Source organism: Motacilla alba, chromosome 15 (assembly GCF_015832195.1).
Source record: "Motacilla alba alba isolate MOTALB_02 chromosome 15, Motacilla_alba_V1.0_pri, whole genome shotgun sequence".
Lineage (NCBI taxonomy): Eukaryota > Metazoa > Chordata > Aves > Passeriformes > Motacillidae > Motacilla > Motacilla alba.
In genome coordinates, this window is record NC_052030.1 from 1,296,390 (window position 1) to 1,309,550 (window position 13,161).

Here is a 13,161-nt window from a genome sequence, read left to right on the forward strand (position 1 = left end):
TGTGGATGTCCCACAGAGCCATCTGTGTCCCGTCTGGGCATGTCCCAAGGAGCCATTTATGTGCCATGGAGTTGTGTGTGTCCCTTGGAACTGGGATGCATAGGTGTCCCCTGGAGCTACAGATGCCCAGGAAGCCACCCATATCCCACAAACCTACGGATGCTCCATGGAGCCATTCACGCCCGTTATGTGTCCCCTCCATGGGGCAGCTCTGGCAGCAGCCACCCCCAGGCCCCATTTTGGTGTTCCCCCGAACCCAGAGTCCCAGATCCGTGCCCGCCGTTCCAGGCCGGCTCCCGAGCCAGGCTGGTTCCTGAGCCAGGCTGGCTCCAGCCGTGCTCCCGGCTGTTGTTCACGGCACAGCCAGACCCGCTGCAATCCAGGCGTTTCGCCGTGTGGTTAAACCGGCTCCGGCTGCAGCCGTGGGAGGAGGGATGTGCCCACCCTGTGATTACACCCCCGCACTTAAAACGTGGATGGGGACACGAGGGACACACCCAGACCAATCCCATGGCACCCTGCAGCCACAGGAACCGGGTCCCACAGCCCCGAGTCCGGTTCCCGGCGTGGCCCCTGCCAAAAGCAGGTCAGTCTGGGCCCATGCCGCAGCTAATCCAGCCGGCAAATCCCCCGGAGGCACATGTGCTGGGAGCACGTGGCCGGAGCGGGGCCAGGACGGGGCATCCGGGGGTCAGGATGTGGCACCCAGGGGTCAGGATGGGGCATCCGGGGGTCAGGATGGGGCACTGGAGGCTGCCAGGCACCCCCAGGCTGGGGGTGCTGAGGGGTGTCCAGCACAGGGGGCAGTGGTGCTTTGGATACTCGGGTGTTGGTGTGTGTCCATGTCACCCAGGGTCCTGGCCTTTGTCCCCGTGCTGGTCCCACTTCCTGTTGTTCTTCCAGTGCCTCTCCTTGTTCCTGTTTTCCACCTGGTTCCTGCTTCTGTTCCCATCCTGGTCTCATCCTTGTGCTTGTCCCTGCCCCATCCCTGTCCCCGTGCTGGTTCACGTCCCAGTCTCAGCCCTTGTCCATGTTTAGATCTCCATCCTGTCTCCATTCCCTGTCCCTGTCCCCCTCCTGGTCCCTGTCCTCTTCCTGGTTTCCATCCTGGTCCCTGTCCCCATCACTTTCTTTGTCCCTGCTCTGTCCAAGTGCCCAGCTTAGTCATGGTCCTTGTCCCTGTCTCAGCCTTGGTCTCTGCTCCCTGTACTCATCCTGGTCTGCATCCCCATCCTCATCCCCATCTCCTTCCCCCGGGCCCCCATCCCTGTCCCTGTCCCGGCACTGGTTCCTGTCCCCGTCCTTATCCCAACCCTTGTCCTGATCCCCATCCCATCCCCTGTCTCTGTCATTATCCCGGCCCTTGTGGTGATCCCTGTCCCCATCCCAGCCCTTGTCCTAATCCCTTTCCCAATTCTGATCCCAACCCCTGTCCTGGTCCCCATCCCGATCCCGGTCCCGGTCCCGGCCCTTGTCCCAGTCCCTGTCCAGATTCCCATCCTGATCCTGGTCCCTGTCCTTGTCCCGATCACTGTCCTTGCCCCCATCCCGGCCCTTGTGGTGATCCCTGTCCCTGTCCTTGACCCAATCTCTGTCCTGGTCCCCATCCCGATCCCTGCCCCAATTCCCAATCCGATCCCTGTCCCTGTCCCCATCCTGGCCCTTGTCCCAATCCCTACCCCGATCTCCATCCTGATCTCTGTCCTGGTCCCTGTCCCAATCCCTGTCCCTATCCTTGTCCCAATCCTGATTCCTGTCCCTGTCCCCATCCCGATCCCTGTCCCCATCCCGATCCCTGTCCTTGTCCCAATCCCTGTCCCTATCCTTGTCCCCATCCCGGTCCCTGTCCCGATCCCCATCCTGATCCCTGTCCTTGTCCCAATCCCGATCCCTGTCCCTGTCCCGATCCCTGTCCCTGTCCCGATCCCAATCCCTGTCCCTGTCCCCATCCCGATCCCTGTCCCCATCCCGATCCCTGTCCCGATCCCTGTCCCTGTCCCCATCCCGATCCCTGTCCCCATCCCGATCCCTGTCCCCTTCCCGATCCCTGTCCCCATCCCTGTCCCCATCCCTGTCCCTGTCCCCATCCCTTACCCAGTCCCTGTCCCGGTCCGGGCTCTCTGGCTCCCCCTGCGGGCGGCGGGTGGCGCGGCGGGTCCTCCCGGGCGGCAGGGGGCGCTGCGGGGCGCGGGGCGCGCAGCCATGGCGGCGGTGCGGGCGGCGCTGCTCGCCCCGCTGCTGGCGCTCGGCCGGGCCGGCTCGGGGCCCGCCACCCCCGCGCGGGTCGAGGTGGCCGTGTCGGGGCCCGGGGCGGCGGGGCCGGACGGGGCCGGGGCCGGCAGCGGGGCCGGCGGCTCGTACACGCTGCGCGGGGCCGTGCTGGGAGCGGGGGGCGGCCGGGCCGGGCCGGGCCGGGGCCCGCGGGGGGAGCGGGAGCCGATGGAGATCCGAGGCCGCCTGGTGCTGGTGAGCGCGGGGAAACCAGGGGAGAAGTGGGAACGGGGAGCACTGGGAGATCCTGGGGCGGGCAGGGAGCAGTGAGGGAGGAAGGGGAACGGTGGGGACTGGGGGACCCTGAGGGGCTGCTGGGTGTGGGGTTGGGGACGTGGGTGCTGGGTGGCAGTGATGAGGGGGAAGCGGTGGCAGCTGGCAGACATTAGGAGACGGGGGGGCATTGGCAGGGCAGTGGTCAGTGGCAGGGAGGAGGCACTGCGGCCCAGTGGGTGCTGGGGTGAGTCCTCGGGCACTGGGAAAAGAATGAGGCAGGGGAGGGGTGGGAGCTGAAGGGCACTGGGAGGCACTGGGGGATTGCTAGGGAGGCCAGAGACACTGACCAGGGCAGGCACTGGGTGCAGCCAGCAGCAGGGAGGAGGTGCCCGCAGGGGCACAGAGGCAGTGTCAAGCCGTTTTCCCTGTGTTACCCCAGCTGCTGTCCCTGTCCCTGCACAGTGCCCGGCTCCCCAGGACCCGGCTGGGGGGTGCTTTGGGGGTGCCCTGAACCTTGGGGTCCATCCCAGCTCTCCCTGTCCTTGCCATGTCCCCAGGTGGGTGATGTGGAGCCGGAGCTGGGCGCTGCTGACAGCTGGATTGGGGTGGTGCCCGTGGGCACCGAGGAGCCGGCTGAGGGCCCCCGGGGTGCCAAGGAGGAGTCCTTCACCACTGCCGTTGTCACCAAGGTGACCCTCTGTGTGACCCTTTCTCCTCTGCCTGGCCGTGTCCCTGCCTGGCCTGAGGGCTGCCGTGGTGTTTGCAGGTCACAAACCCGCAGGGGTGTCACCTAAGGTGTCTCCTGGCCAGATCTGGGGGGGGTCCTGGTCTGTGCTTGGTGGCCAGGGGGTCTCTGACCCCTGACTGACCCCAGCTTCTGACCTCTCTTGCGTCCCTTGTGACCCTTCACCATGGCAGAGACGTGCTGGGTGGCGCTTCCTGCAGCAGGACAGGAGCTTGTTCGGGACACAGCCCTGCTGTCCCCTGATCGTGTCCCCGCTGTCCCTGCAGATGAAGCGAGCGCTGGTGCTGGGGGCCTCCGCCCTGCTCATCCTGGCTCTGAACCAGAACGCCATCCGTGAGGTAGGGCAGGGCTGGCAGCGGGGCCGGGTGGGGCTCGTGCCCCGCTGACCGCTGCGCTTCCCTCCCGCTGCAGCTGGACGTGTCCCAGCTGCTGGCCAAGCCCGTCATCATCATCCAGTCCTCGGACAATGTCACCAGGCTGCTGGGAGCGCTGCTGCGGTACGGCCTGGGCTGCGGAGGGGCTGGAGCCTGCCTGGGCCCTGCCTCGTCACTGCCTTGTCCTTGCTTTGTCCCCCCCAGCTGTGACACCCAGGGACCACCCTGGGGGTCTCTCACTCAGCCCATCATGTTTGCTGGGGCGGTGTTGAGCCGTGCCAAGACCAGCTGGGGCTGAGATGTGTTTCTGAGGGAGATCTGGGTCAGATCCAGCCCTTCCCCAGGGCTGGAGCCCTTCCGTGGGTCCCCATGTGGTGGCAGGTGGCCTCAGGCAAGAGCTTTAGGACTCTCAGTAGAAATTTTCCAGACCAGTTGGTTCTTGTCATGGCACCACCATCCCCACAACCTCTGTGGGTGTTTGTTCTCACCACCAGCAGCAGTGGGACCCTGTCTATCCTCCTGACATGTGGGGACATTGGGATTACTGCCATGGTGTCACACATGGGGAAACTGAGGCACAAGGCTGGGAGGAAGAGCCCTGTGCAGGGTCGCCGAGGGCTGGGCATAGCTGGCGAGGAGGTGTCTTGCTGTCACCTCCCCTGCATGTTCCTCTGGTCCCCCTTGGTCACTGCCCATCCCTGTGGGGAGGGGGTGCTCCCTGGCACGGGGGAGCTGTGCCCGAATCCTGCTGTGTCCGTGGAATCGACGCTTTTCTCTTTGCTCTCAGTGGGCTCCGGGCTACGGCCAAGATCACATACCAAGCAGTGCTGCTGGAGAACCTGGTATGTTTATCTGTCCTCCTCTTCCTCATTCTGCCGGTGCGAGAGCAGGGCATGGCTGTGCCCAGCCGAACTTCTCTGATCCATAGGGAGCAGGGAAGGGAAGGGAATCCATGGGAACAGGGCAGCTGGCAGCACCAGTGTCCCTCCTCCCAGGACACGTGGGACGCTGCTGTGGCCATCAGCAATGCCGTGTCCTGCCTTGCAGGGAGTGACCCTCACGCTGTGGTCCACCTGCGGCCTGTCCCGAGGGGGCCTCTACGGGGAGTGGCAGGGGGTCATCTGCCCCGGGGAGAGCAGCTCGCAGGTCCAGGTACGGCACCGGGGTTCCAGCGGGGCCGGCAGCGGGGCCGGGTCTCCAGTTCCCGTTCCCATCGCGCTGTCCCCACAGAAGTACCTGCAGCAGCTGTGGAACACCATCCTGCTGATCGCCCTGCTGCTCTGCACCGGCGTCATGGTGCAGGCCCAGCGCCAGTCGCGGCAGGACCTGTCGGAGCGGGATGCTGAGGTGGGAGTGTGGGAATGTCTCTGCTGCGCGCCGTGCCCGGGGTTTGGGCTGGGCTCTGACCCTCGGCTCTGCCCCCGCAGCTGGACCTGAAGCAGCACATCCGGCGGCGGCTGCTGGCGCTGAAAACCCGGCGCTACCATCCTGGGAAGCCGCCCCGGAGCCGGGCCTGTGAGATCGACAGCTGTGCTGTGTGCCTGGACCAGTTCCACAAGAGCCAGGTGGGACTGGAGCCCACCCTGGGCCAAGCCTCCGGTCGCTGGCTGGGGCCGGGGTGTCCCTGCCACCCAGCTGTGCTCACACGTGCCCTCACTTCCCTGCTGGCAGTGGCTGCGGGTGCTGCCCTGCTCCCATGAGTTCCACCGGGACTGTGTGGATCCCTGGCTCCTGCTGCAGCAGACCTGCCCTCTCTGCAAGCGCAACATCCTGGGTGAGAACCGCCCTGGCACCCGGCCGAGCCCGCGCTGACCCTGGGGCACAGCCCGGGGAGGACCTGGAGCCTGCCAGGCTCCCTGTGCCAAGGCTGTCTGTCCTCCCTCGCAGGGAACTGCTGCACGGACAGCTAGCTGGCCCGAGGACACACTCCAGGGACAGACCCACGGCTGCTCCAGGGACAGGGAGGGGCCAGGGGGTGCCCGAGAGGAGCTTGCTGCCGGAGCAGGGTTGGTGTGGCTGTGCCCATCACAGTGCCCAGACTTCGGACAGGGAAGGACTTTGGGCTCTCCTGCTGGGTGTGAGTAGAGGGGTGGGAGGTCCAGATGGGCAGTGCTGGGGAGGGAAGACTTGGGGCACCCATGGGTGTAACAGGGTGGGGGCTGGGGCAGGGAGAGCCCTGGTCCTGCTGTGCTTTTGCCCTGCTCACAGCAATTTTTCTAAGTCTTGGGTATTTTGTCTATTTGCTGTTGGCCGTGGCAGGGTGGGCAGAGCCTGGCTGCAGTGCCAGCCCCTCTGGGAGGTGGGTGACAGCCCTGCCAGGGCTGGGGCTGGCAGGGCTGTGGGTGACTCATGGCCTCACCGTGGGAGGGCAGGGGTTGGATGCTTTATTTATAATAACTTATTAGAAAGGATGGCACAGATCAGCTGCAGAGCCAGCACAGGGCTCGGCTCACTAGCACGGTCACTGGGGACACACCATGGGCCCTGCCTGGGTCCTGCCCCACGGGCTGCAACATGGCACGTGTCCATCCCTATTAAACATGGAGCAAGGGCTGGCTGTGTGGTTTGTGTGGGGCTTGCACGGGGCTCATAGTGCTGGGGAGGCAGCTCAGAGGTCAGGGCCAGCCTGTGCCAGTGACCCGGTGGTTCCCAGCCCCTCGGTGCTCATGGAGGGAGGAATGACTTTCCCAGGTTGTGGCTGTGCTGATGGGCTGAGGGTGGTTCGTACTCCTCTCATCCCAGGCCAGCTGTGCTTTCCTCTTCCAAGTGTGGCCACATCCCAGTCCCCTCTTGGGAATGGTTCCTGGCAGGAGCTAGCACACACTGTGCCCTGGCACCAGCCCCAGGGCTCTTCTGGGGACTCCAGCAGCAGCGTAGCCATGGGTGACTGATCCCAGTGCCCAGGAACGTCCCTGGAGCAGCTCCCCAAGGAACCAGGCAGAGCCCAGGTTTTTCTTCCTGGCACACAAAGAACCGGTAATGAGGTCCCCTGGGCAGGGCAGGTGGCTGCTGGTGGAACAATGTCTCCATCAGGACATTCAGACCGATCGTGTTTATTTGCGGTGAGCCCCGGTGTGGAGCGAGGGGAGGCCAAGCCCCAGGCGTCGCACTGGGAGCGTGAGGCAGGGTTTGGCCTGGGATGAGGGCTCTGCCCGGAGTTTCTTGGAGTGCTGGCTGCTGGGAGCTCTGTGCCAGGCCTTGTCAATGCATCCTGGCACCCCTGTGCTGTCCCCGCTGCTCCTGCTGCTGAGCCGCCTGCAGGGTGGGAGCAGTTAAAGGGGAGAGCAGGGAACCCGCCCCCAGCCCCTGCCTCTGGGTTCCTACTCACCCAGTGTCCTGCCTGCTGGCCTCCCTGTGGAGCTGGGACCCCAGCTGGGCCTCTGGGACAAGCTGGGGAAAGGAAGAGGAGGTGAAATTTCTCCCCACCAGCTTCAGCTCCAGTCACATCCCTTGGCCACCACAACTGGTGGCACAATGGCCACAACGATGGAAAGGAGCTGGAACCAGCTCTGGGCACCTCAGGCAACACCAGTTAAACCAGAGCAACCTCCCAGCAGCACGAGGAGCTTGGGCTTGGCCCTCCCAGGGTCCCCAAAGGATGTCTGGGGGCCACGGGGTGGTTTTGGGGTACACAGCACCCATCCCTGTGGCAGCCAGCTCACCTTGAGCACGCCCTGCTCGGCTGCTGCCTTCACCTTGGCGAGCAGAGCCTCGAGCTGCGTGTTCTCCCGCTCCAGCACCTCCATCCGGATCTTGTTGGCCCGGAGCTGACTCTTCATGTCCTCTGCAAAGTTCCCACTGCCTGCAAACAAAATCCAACAGAGCCCAGCCTGCTGCTGCCTGTCTGCTCAGAGGCGTGGGCAGCCCTCCTGCCTGCCCCGGGCAGGGAGCAGTGGCACAGCCCGGGAGGTGGCAGCTGGGACCCCAAGCCCTGTGGGCAAAGGAAGCTCTGCCATGTCCTGGTCCTGCTGAATGCCCTGGCCCTGATGTGGGATGCACAGCACCCGTGCAGGAAGCACGTTGGGATGGTCATGTCTTTGCACGGGGTCTGAGCCCTTCCTGGGTATCAGTGGGAGTGTCTGGGGCCAGCAGGATCCCCTGGGAGCTCTGAAGACCCCAAGGCACAAACCCACTGTGCTGCCATCTGCTCCCTTACTCTCAAACTGCGTCTCAGTAGGGATGTGGAGATCGGGGAAGAGCACCAGGAGCCTTTCCCGCTCCCTCAGCTCCTGTGCCTGTTCCTGCAGCCGGGATGTGTTTGCCTGCAGCTCCAGGATGGATTGCTCCAGTGCCAGCTTCTCCCGCTGCAGCGTGTCCAGCAGCTCCTGCGTGGCACAGCGGGGAGGAGATGAAGTTTGCAAGAGTGAGGACTTGGCCTCTCATGGAAAGCTCCCACCCTTCCCTGATGATAAGGATGTCCTGTGGCACTTGGAAATGGACAGTGTGCAGGGTTTATGTGTGAGATCCCTGTGTGTGCTGGAAGCAGGAGCACCAGCCACAAAGTGTGGAGCGTGTCCAGGTGTCCAAGAACAGAACACTGGAGATGTGGAAGCACCTCAACATGTCCCTTCCTGCTGCTCTCCTCTGCCCTGACTCAACCAGAGACTTGTCTGGCATAGGGTGGAGGGAGAGGCCTCTTCCCCAGGGAATCCCATGAGGATGTGGCCATGTGGCAATGTCACCCTAGGCCCCACGGTATCCTTGCTGGGGAAACTCTGGCTGTGGGTGTGGGCAGGGCAGCGTGTGGCAGCCCTGTGGCACAGCTGTGTCCCACACCTGGGTACCAGCACTCACCTGCTGTGCCTGGAGCTGTTTCCCACTCTGCTGCTGGCTCTGCTCCAGCTGCTCGGCCAGCCGGGCCTTGTCCTCCTCAGCCTCTCCCAGGCTGGCCTGCAGCTCCTCACGCTCCCGGTCCAGGCTGTCCAGCTGCTGCAGCAGGGTCCTCTGCTTGGCCTGCAGGGACTGTGATGGGGGGTGAGCCCGTGTGGGGCTGTGCACCCATCCCCACAGCCCTGAGAGCAGCAGCGGCTCAGCCGTCCCACGCTCCGGAGCTGGCCGTACCTCCTCGTGCCGGAACATGCTCTCCACGCGGACCTTCTCCTTCTCCAGCTGCACGCTGGTGGCACTCAGCTCCTGCTCCAGGCTGTCCCTCTGGCCTGTGAGCACCTGCACCTTCTCCTCCAGCTCCAGCACCTGGCTCCGGGCCACCATTGTGGTCCTCATCTCCTCCAGCAAGGTGGTCTTGGAGAGCTCTGGGAAGACACAGCCACCATGGCCCAGGCTGGGCAGGGGAGAGAGGCTGGAGAACCATGGAGGTGATGAGAGGGATGGGGGTGCTCAGCCTGAAGAAGAGAAGGCTGCAGAGATAACTTAAGAACCCTCTCCCGTGCCTAGAGGGGCTCCAGGAGAGCTGGAGAGGGGACTTGGGACAAGGGTCTGGAGTGACAGAACAAGGGGGAATGGCTTCCCACTGCCAGAGGGCAGGGATGGATGGGATATTGGGCAGGAATTGTTCCCTGGCAGGGTGGACAGGCCCTGGCACAGGGTGCCCAGAGCAGCTGGGGCTGCCCCTGGATCCCTGGCAGTGTCCAAGGCCAGGTCAGACAGCATTTGGAGCAATCTGGGACAGTGGGAGGTGTCCCTGCCATGGCAGGGGTGGCACTGGATGGGCTTTAATGACCCTGCCCATTGAAACCAGTCCATGATTCTGTGGTTCAGGGGCACACCATGCCCTCCACAGGCCCTGGCAAAGGGAGGCAGGTCTGACAGGAGGCCTGTGACCCCCCCCACAAACCTCCACCAGCATCAGCCCACTCTGGCACTGGGTGATACTGGGGTGCTGCTGTGAAGGAGGCCCATCCTCTGCCCACCCCCACAGCTCTACAGCCCAGTCTGGCAGTGCTGGGGGCTACAGGGCTGTGAAACACTCGTGAGGCCAGGGTGAGAGGGGTACATGTGAGCTGGGTGAGCCCCTTACCCAGCTCCTGCACAGCCACCTCCTTCACTGCCAGCTCCTCCTTCAGGGCCGAGAGTCGCTCCTCCAGCAGGGCAGCTCCTAAAGCAGCACAAAACCCCTCTCATTAATCAGTTCCTCACAAACAACTAAGCCAAGGGGCAGCAAACAGCCACACCAAAGTGTTTTCATCCAGTGATTGTCTGTGCTGCCAGGGAGGAGGCAGTGACAGGACACACACAACCAGCTCCCACTGCCCAGGACTGGCCTCACAGCAGGGAAAATCCCCCAGCACCTACAAAAAGCCCTGCTGGTTGTGGTGGGGCCAAAATTGGCCCATGGACTTTGTTGTTCTTCCTGCAAATGCCCCCAGGCCTGGGAGGGTGTCAGCCCAGGACAGAGGGGATGCTGGGGACAGCTCTGTACCTCTCCTGAGATCCTCCTTGTCCTGCTCCAGCCTGGCCACAGCCTCGGAATGCTCCTTTTCCTTGGCTTTCAGGCTCTGCTCAGCCTTCTTCTGCTGCTCTGCTTGGGTGTCCTTCTCTGCCTGCAGCTTCCTGGAAAAGTCCTCAACCTGTTTCTGCAGCTTCTCCTTCTGTTTGCCCATCTCTTCCAGCTGAGCCTTCACGGGGTTCAGCTGCTGCAGCAGCCCCTGGAGGTGTTTGTTGATGCGGGAGAGGTCCTTGCTCTGCTCCGAGGCCCAGTAGCTCATGTCTGTTGCAGAGAGGTTCCTTCTCCCTGCACTGTCCTCCAGCACCTCCTGGAATTTGCTGAGAGCTGAAGGGATGTTCTGGCTCTGGCAGATGCTGGTGATGGCTCTGCCCACCTCGTGGAGGCTGGCCTGGGCGCTGGAGCAGCTGTCACAGGAGCCCAGGGGTGACCCCGGGGTCTGCGTGGGGACACTGCTGGTGCTCAGAGCCAGGCTGGGGCTAGCCCTGGGCTGGACACTCGCATTTGGGCGCACAGAAGTGGACTGGGCAGCCTCTGGGGGAGTTCCTGACTCCAAAACTTCTGGCAAGATGCATTTCAGGGTCTCCTTCTGGTATTTCCCAGCCTGGGGAGCAGAGGGTGGAGTGAATTACTGTGTGGGGATCTCCCACCTGCAACCCTTTTCCCAAGGGAGAGAACACAGAACAAAACCAGAGCCCAGATCAAAGTGGAAATTACCCATAAAAGCCTAAAGCAGGTGGGGAGATAGGACAGCAATGCAGCCAAGGGACAGTGACCACGGGGAAGCCTCAGCAGGAAAACCTACTCAACACGCCACCACCCCTTCTGTCCCACCCCCTGCACTGCCTCCTGGTTTTGCCACATGGATTGTTGTGAGACTTTTCCATGAGGAAGATCATTTTGGGGAAAATAAAATGCAGGAGGGGTTGTTTTTACCACCCATTATTTCACTGTCTTGAGGCAGCTCAGATCCACAGTGGGATCAGCAGAGCCGCAGCATTTTGGCAGTAGGAGAACATTTCCCCAGCTCTAGAGGCAGCCCAGCTCACTCATCCCGAGATCCTGGAGCAGGAGGGATGCAGTGGAGCAGCTGGGAGGGGTGGAGGGAAGGGACTCGGGCTGGGAGGGGACAGATGCGTGACACAGGGGCCAGCACTCAAAGGGGTGTTGAGAAGGACCACGATCCAATCCAGGGTGCGAGGGGAGTGACTCAGCTCACGGGACGTCCCCAAATGTCCCACCTCGTCCCGGAGCTGCTGGCAGAAGGCCCCGAGTTTCAGCATGGAGCTCCAGAAGGTCCTGGCCGTGAGCCCCGCGGACATGCCGGGCGCCGGGCCCCGCGGCGGCGGCACCGCCCGCCCGCTCAGCACCGTGTCCGCGTAGCCCGTGAAGCTCTGCAGCAGCAGCAGCAGCCTGTCCCGACGGGAAAACACGGCCTGGAGCTGGGAATGCCGGCTGGGCCAGGGACATCGGCCCATCCCAGCCAGGCAAAGGGAAGGGACGCAGGAGGGTGGGATTGGTGCTCCCGGGACTGGGGGCAGCCACTTCCCAGAGGCTGTGATGAAGCTGCCCCCAAAGATTTGGGGTACCCGTGCTGCTGCAAATCCTGACTTTTAGGGCCAACAGCTCAATGGGAGTGGCTCATCTTTTAAACCAGAGCTGTATTTATTTCACCCAGACTGCCGAAGGGGCTTTGGCCTCCCAGGGCTGTGGATGCAACTATGCCCGAGTGTTTCCAAGGTTTTGGGAGGCAGTTTAACAAGCCTGTCCCATCTGCTCCACCTCTGGCTCTGCTTCTTTGTGGCCAGTTTGTGCTGGGAGCTCTAAGCAGGCAAAGGAGTTGGGTTTTAAAGCTCAGCAGGGCGTGAGGCCATGGTGCTGGCACTGTTTCCCCATGGAAATACATGGGGAACAGAGCATCCAAAAGACTTCAAAAAATCAGGGGATATCTTGAGCTGGAAGGGACCCAGGGATCATCCAGTCCAGCTTCTGGCCCTGCACAGACACCCCAACAATCCCTCCCTGTGCCTGAGAGCATTGTCCAAAGGCTCCTGGAGCTCTGGCAGCCTCGGGGCCGTGATGTGGCACTTGGTGCCATGGGTTAATCGATAAGGTGGTGTTATGTCACAGGTTGCACTTGATGATCTCCAAGGTCTTTTCCAACCCAGCCGATTCTGTGATCATTGCCTGTGGAATCTTGTTAGTGCCTGAGCACCCTCTGGGGGAAGAACCTTTTCCTGATATCCAGCCTAACCCTCCCTGGCACAGCTCCAGCCATTCTCTGAATCCCATCCCTGGTCACAGAGATCAGAGCTGTCCCCCGGGAGGAGCTGCAGCCCCGCTGAGATCTGACCTCAGTCTTCTCTGCTCCAGCTGAACAGACCAGGGGCTCTCACCCTCAGCCCTACCGCCCTCTCAGCCCTCATTTGGATGCTCTCCAACAGCTCTGAGTTCTCTCTGTGCTGAGGCGCCCAAACCTTGGCCAGGACTTGGATAAGCTCAGCCCGTCAGGCACCCAGCTGCCGTTCCCCGGGGCCAGGAGCCACCCCGGGCTGCGCGGGGCCTCTCACCTGTCTATGAGCAGCTCCAGCAGCACCACGTGTGCGTGCTGGCTGAACTCGGGCTCGCTGTCGCTGTGCCGGTAGCGCTGCAGCAGCACCGCAATGTCCAGCTCGCAGGACACCTTGTCGGGGAACTTCCAGGAGGGGAAGCGCACGGCGCCGGCCCGGGAGCACACGTCGGCGATGGCGGCCTGCAGGTCCCGCAGGTCGGCCCGCAGGCTCTCCATGCAGCCGCGGTGGCCCAGCAGGTGCGCCATGGTGCGGGACGGGCCGGGGGGACACGGCCCGGGAACAACGGGGAACAACTCCCGGGAACAACGGGGCCACCAGGCCGGGGAGCGATGGGCCAGCGAGCCTGGGATGGAGGGAACGCCCGACCGGGGCAGGCCGCTGGAGACGGACCGGCACGGTACCCCCCGGGCCCGGCGGTCTCCAGGAGTGCTGGGGAACCGGAGGGAACCGGGGGGGTCGGAGGAATCAGCAGCAACCGCGGAGCAGAAGCGCGGGGCCCGGCAGCCGCGCTAGGCCTCGGCGTCCCGGCCCTGTCGCCATGGCAACCACCCCCCCTCCCGCGCCGCAGTGGTGCATTCC

General features: G+C 63.4%; 3 protein-coding genes across 4 annotated transcripts; 1 reads left to right on the forward strand and 2 right to left on the reverse strand.

Annotated features, from left to right (window-relative positions):
• Positions 1-2,194: 2,194 nt before the first annotated feature.
• On the forward strand, positions 2,195-6,157 carry RNF215 (ring finger protein 215). Of its 2 annotated transcripts, none has more exons than XM_038152824.1 (10): positions 2,195-2,466; positions 3,045-3,176; positions 3,406-3,570; positions 3,644-3,729; positions 4,394-4,448; positions 4,654-4,758; positions 4,837-4,953; positions 5,034-5,171; positions 5,278-5,380; positions 5,494-6,157. In XM_038152824.1, exons 1-10 carry the CDS (start codon positions 2,203-2,205, stop codon positions 5,514-5,516), a joined length of 1,188 nt encoding a protein of 395 aa, XP_038008752.1. In that variant the 5' UTR covers positions 2,195-2,202; the 3' UTR covers positions 5,517-6,157. The 2 variants fall into 2 exon arrangements, with proteins under 2 accessions (XP_038008752.1, XP_038008753.1); XM_038152825.1 differs by having other exon boundaries at positions 3,499-3,570.
• Positions 6,158-6,305: 148 nt separating this feature from the next.
• On the reverse strand, positions 6,306-11,996 carry LOC119707593 (coiled-coil domain-containing protein 157-like). Its single transcript, XM_038152823.1, has 8 exons — positions 11,251-11,996; positions 9,986-10,613; positions 9,584-9,661; positions 8,401-8,858; positions 7,763-7,931; positions 7,269-7,408; positions 6,935-6,996; positions 6,306-6,861 (listed from the first exon to the last, which is right to left on the reverse strand). Exons 1-8 carry the CDS (start codon positions 11,485-11,487, stop codon positions 6,660-6,662), a joined length of 1,974 nt encoding a protein of 657 aa, XP_038008751.1. The 5' UTR covers positions 11,488-11,996; the 3' UTR covers positions 6,306-6,659.
• A 579-nt stretch (positions 11,997-12,575) lies between these two features.
• LOC119707595 (coiled-coil domain-containing protein 157-like) lies at positions 12,576-13,129 on the reverse strand. Its single transcript, XM_038152826.1, has one exon. The coding sequence runs from the start codon at positions 12,825-12,827 to the stop codon at positions 12,576-12,578; it is 252 nt and encodes an 83-aa protein (XP_038008754.1). The 5' UTR covers positions 12,828-13,129.
• Positions 13,130-13,161: the final 32 nt, after the last annotated feature.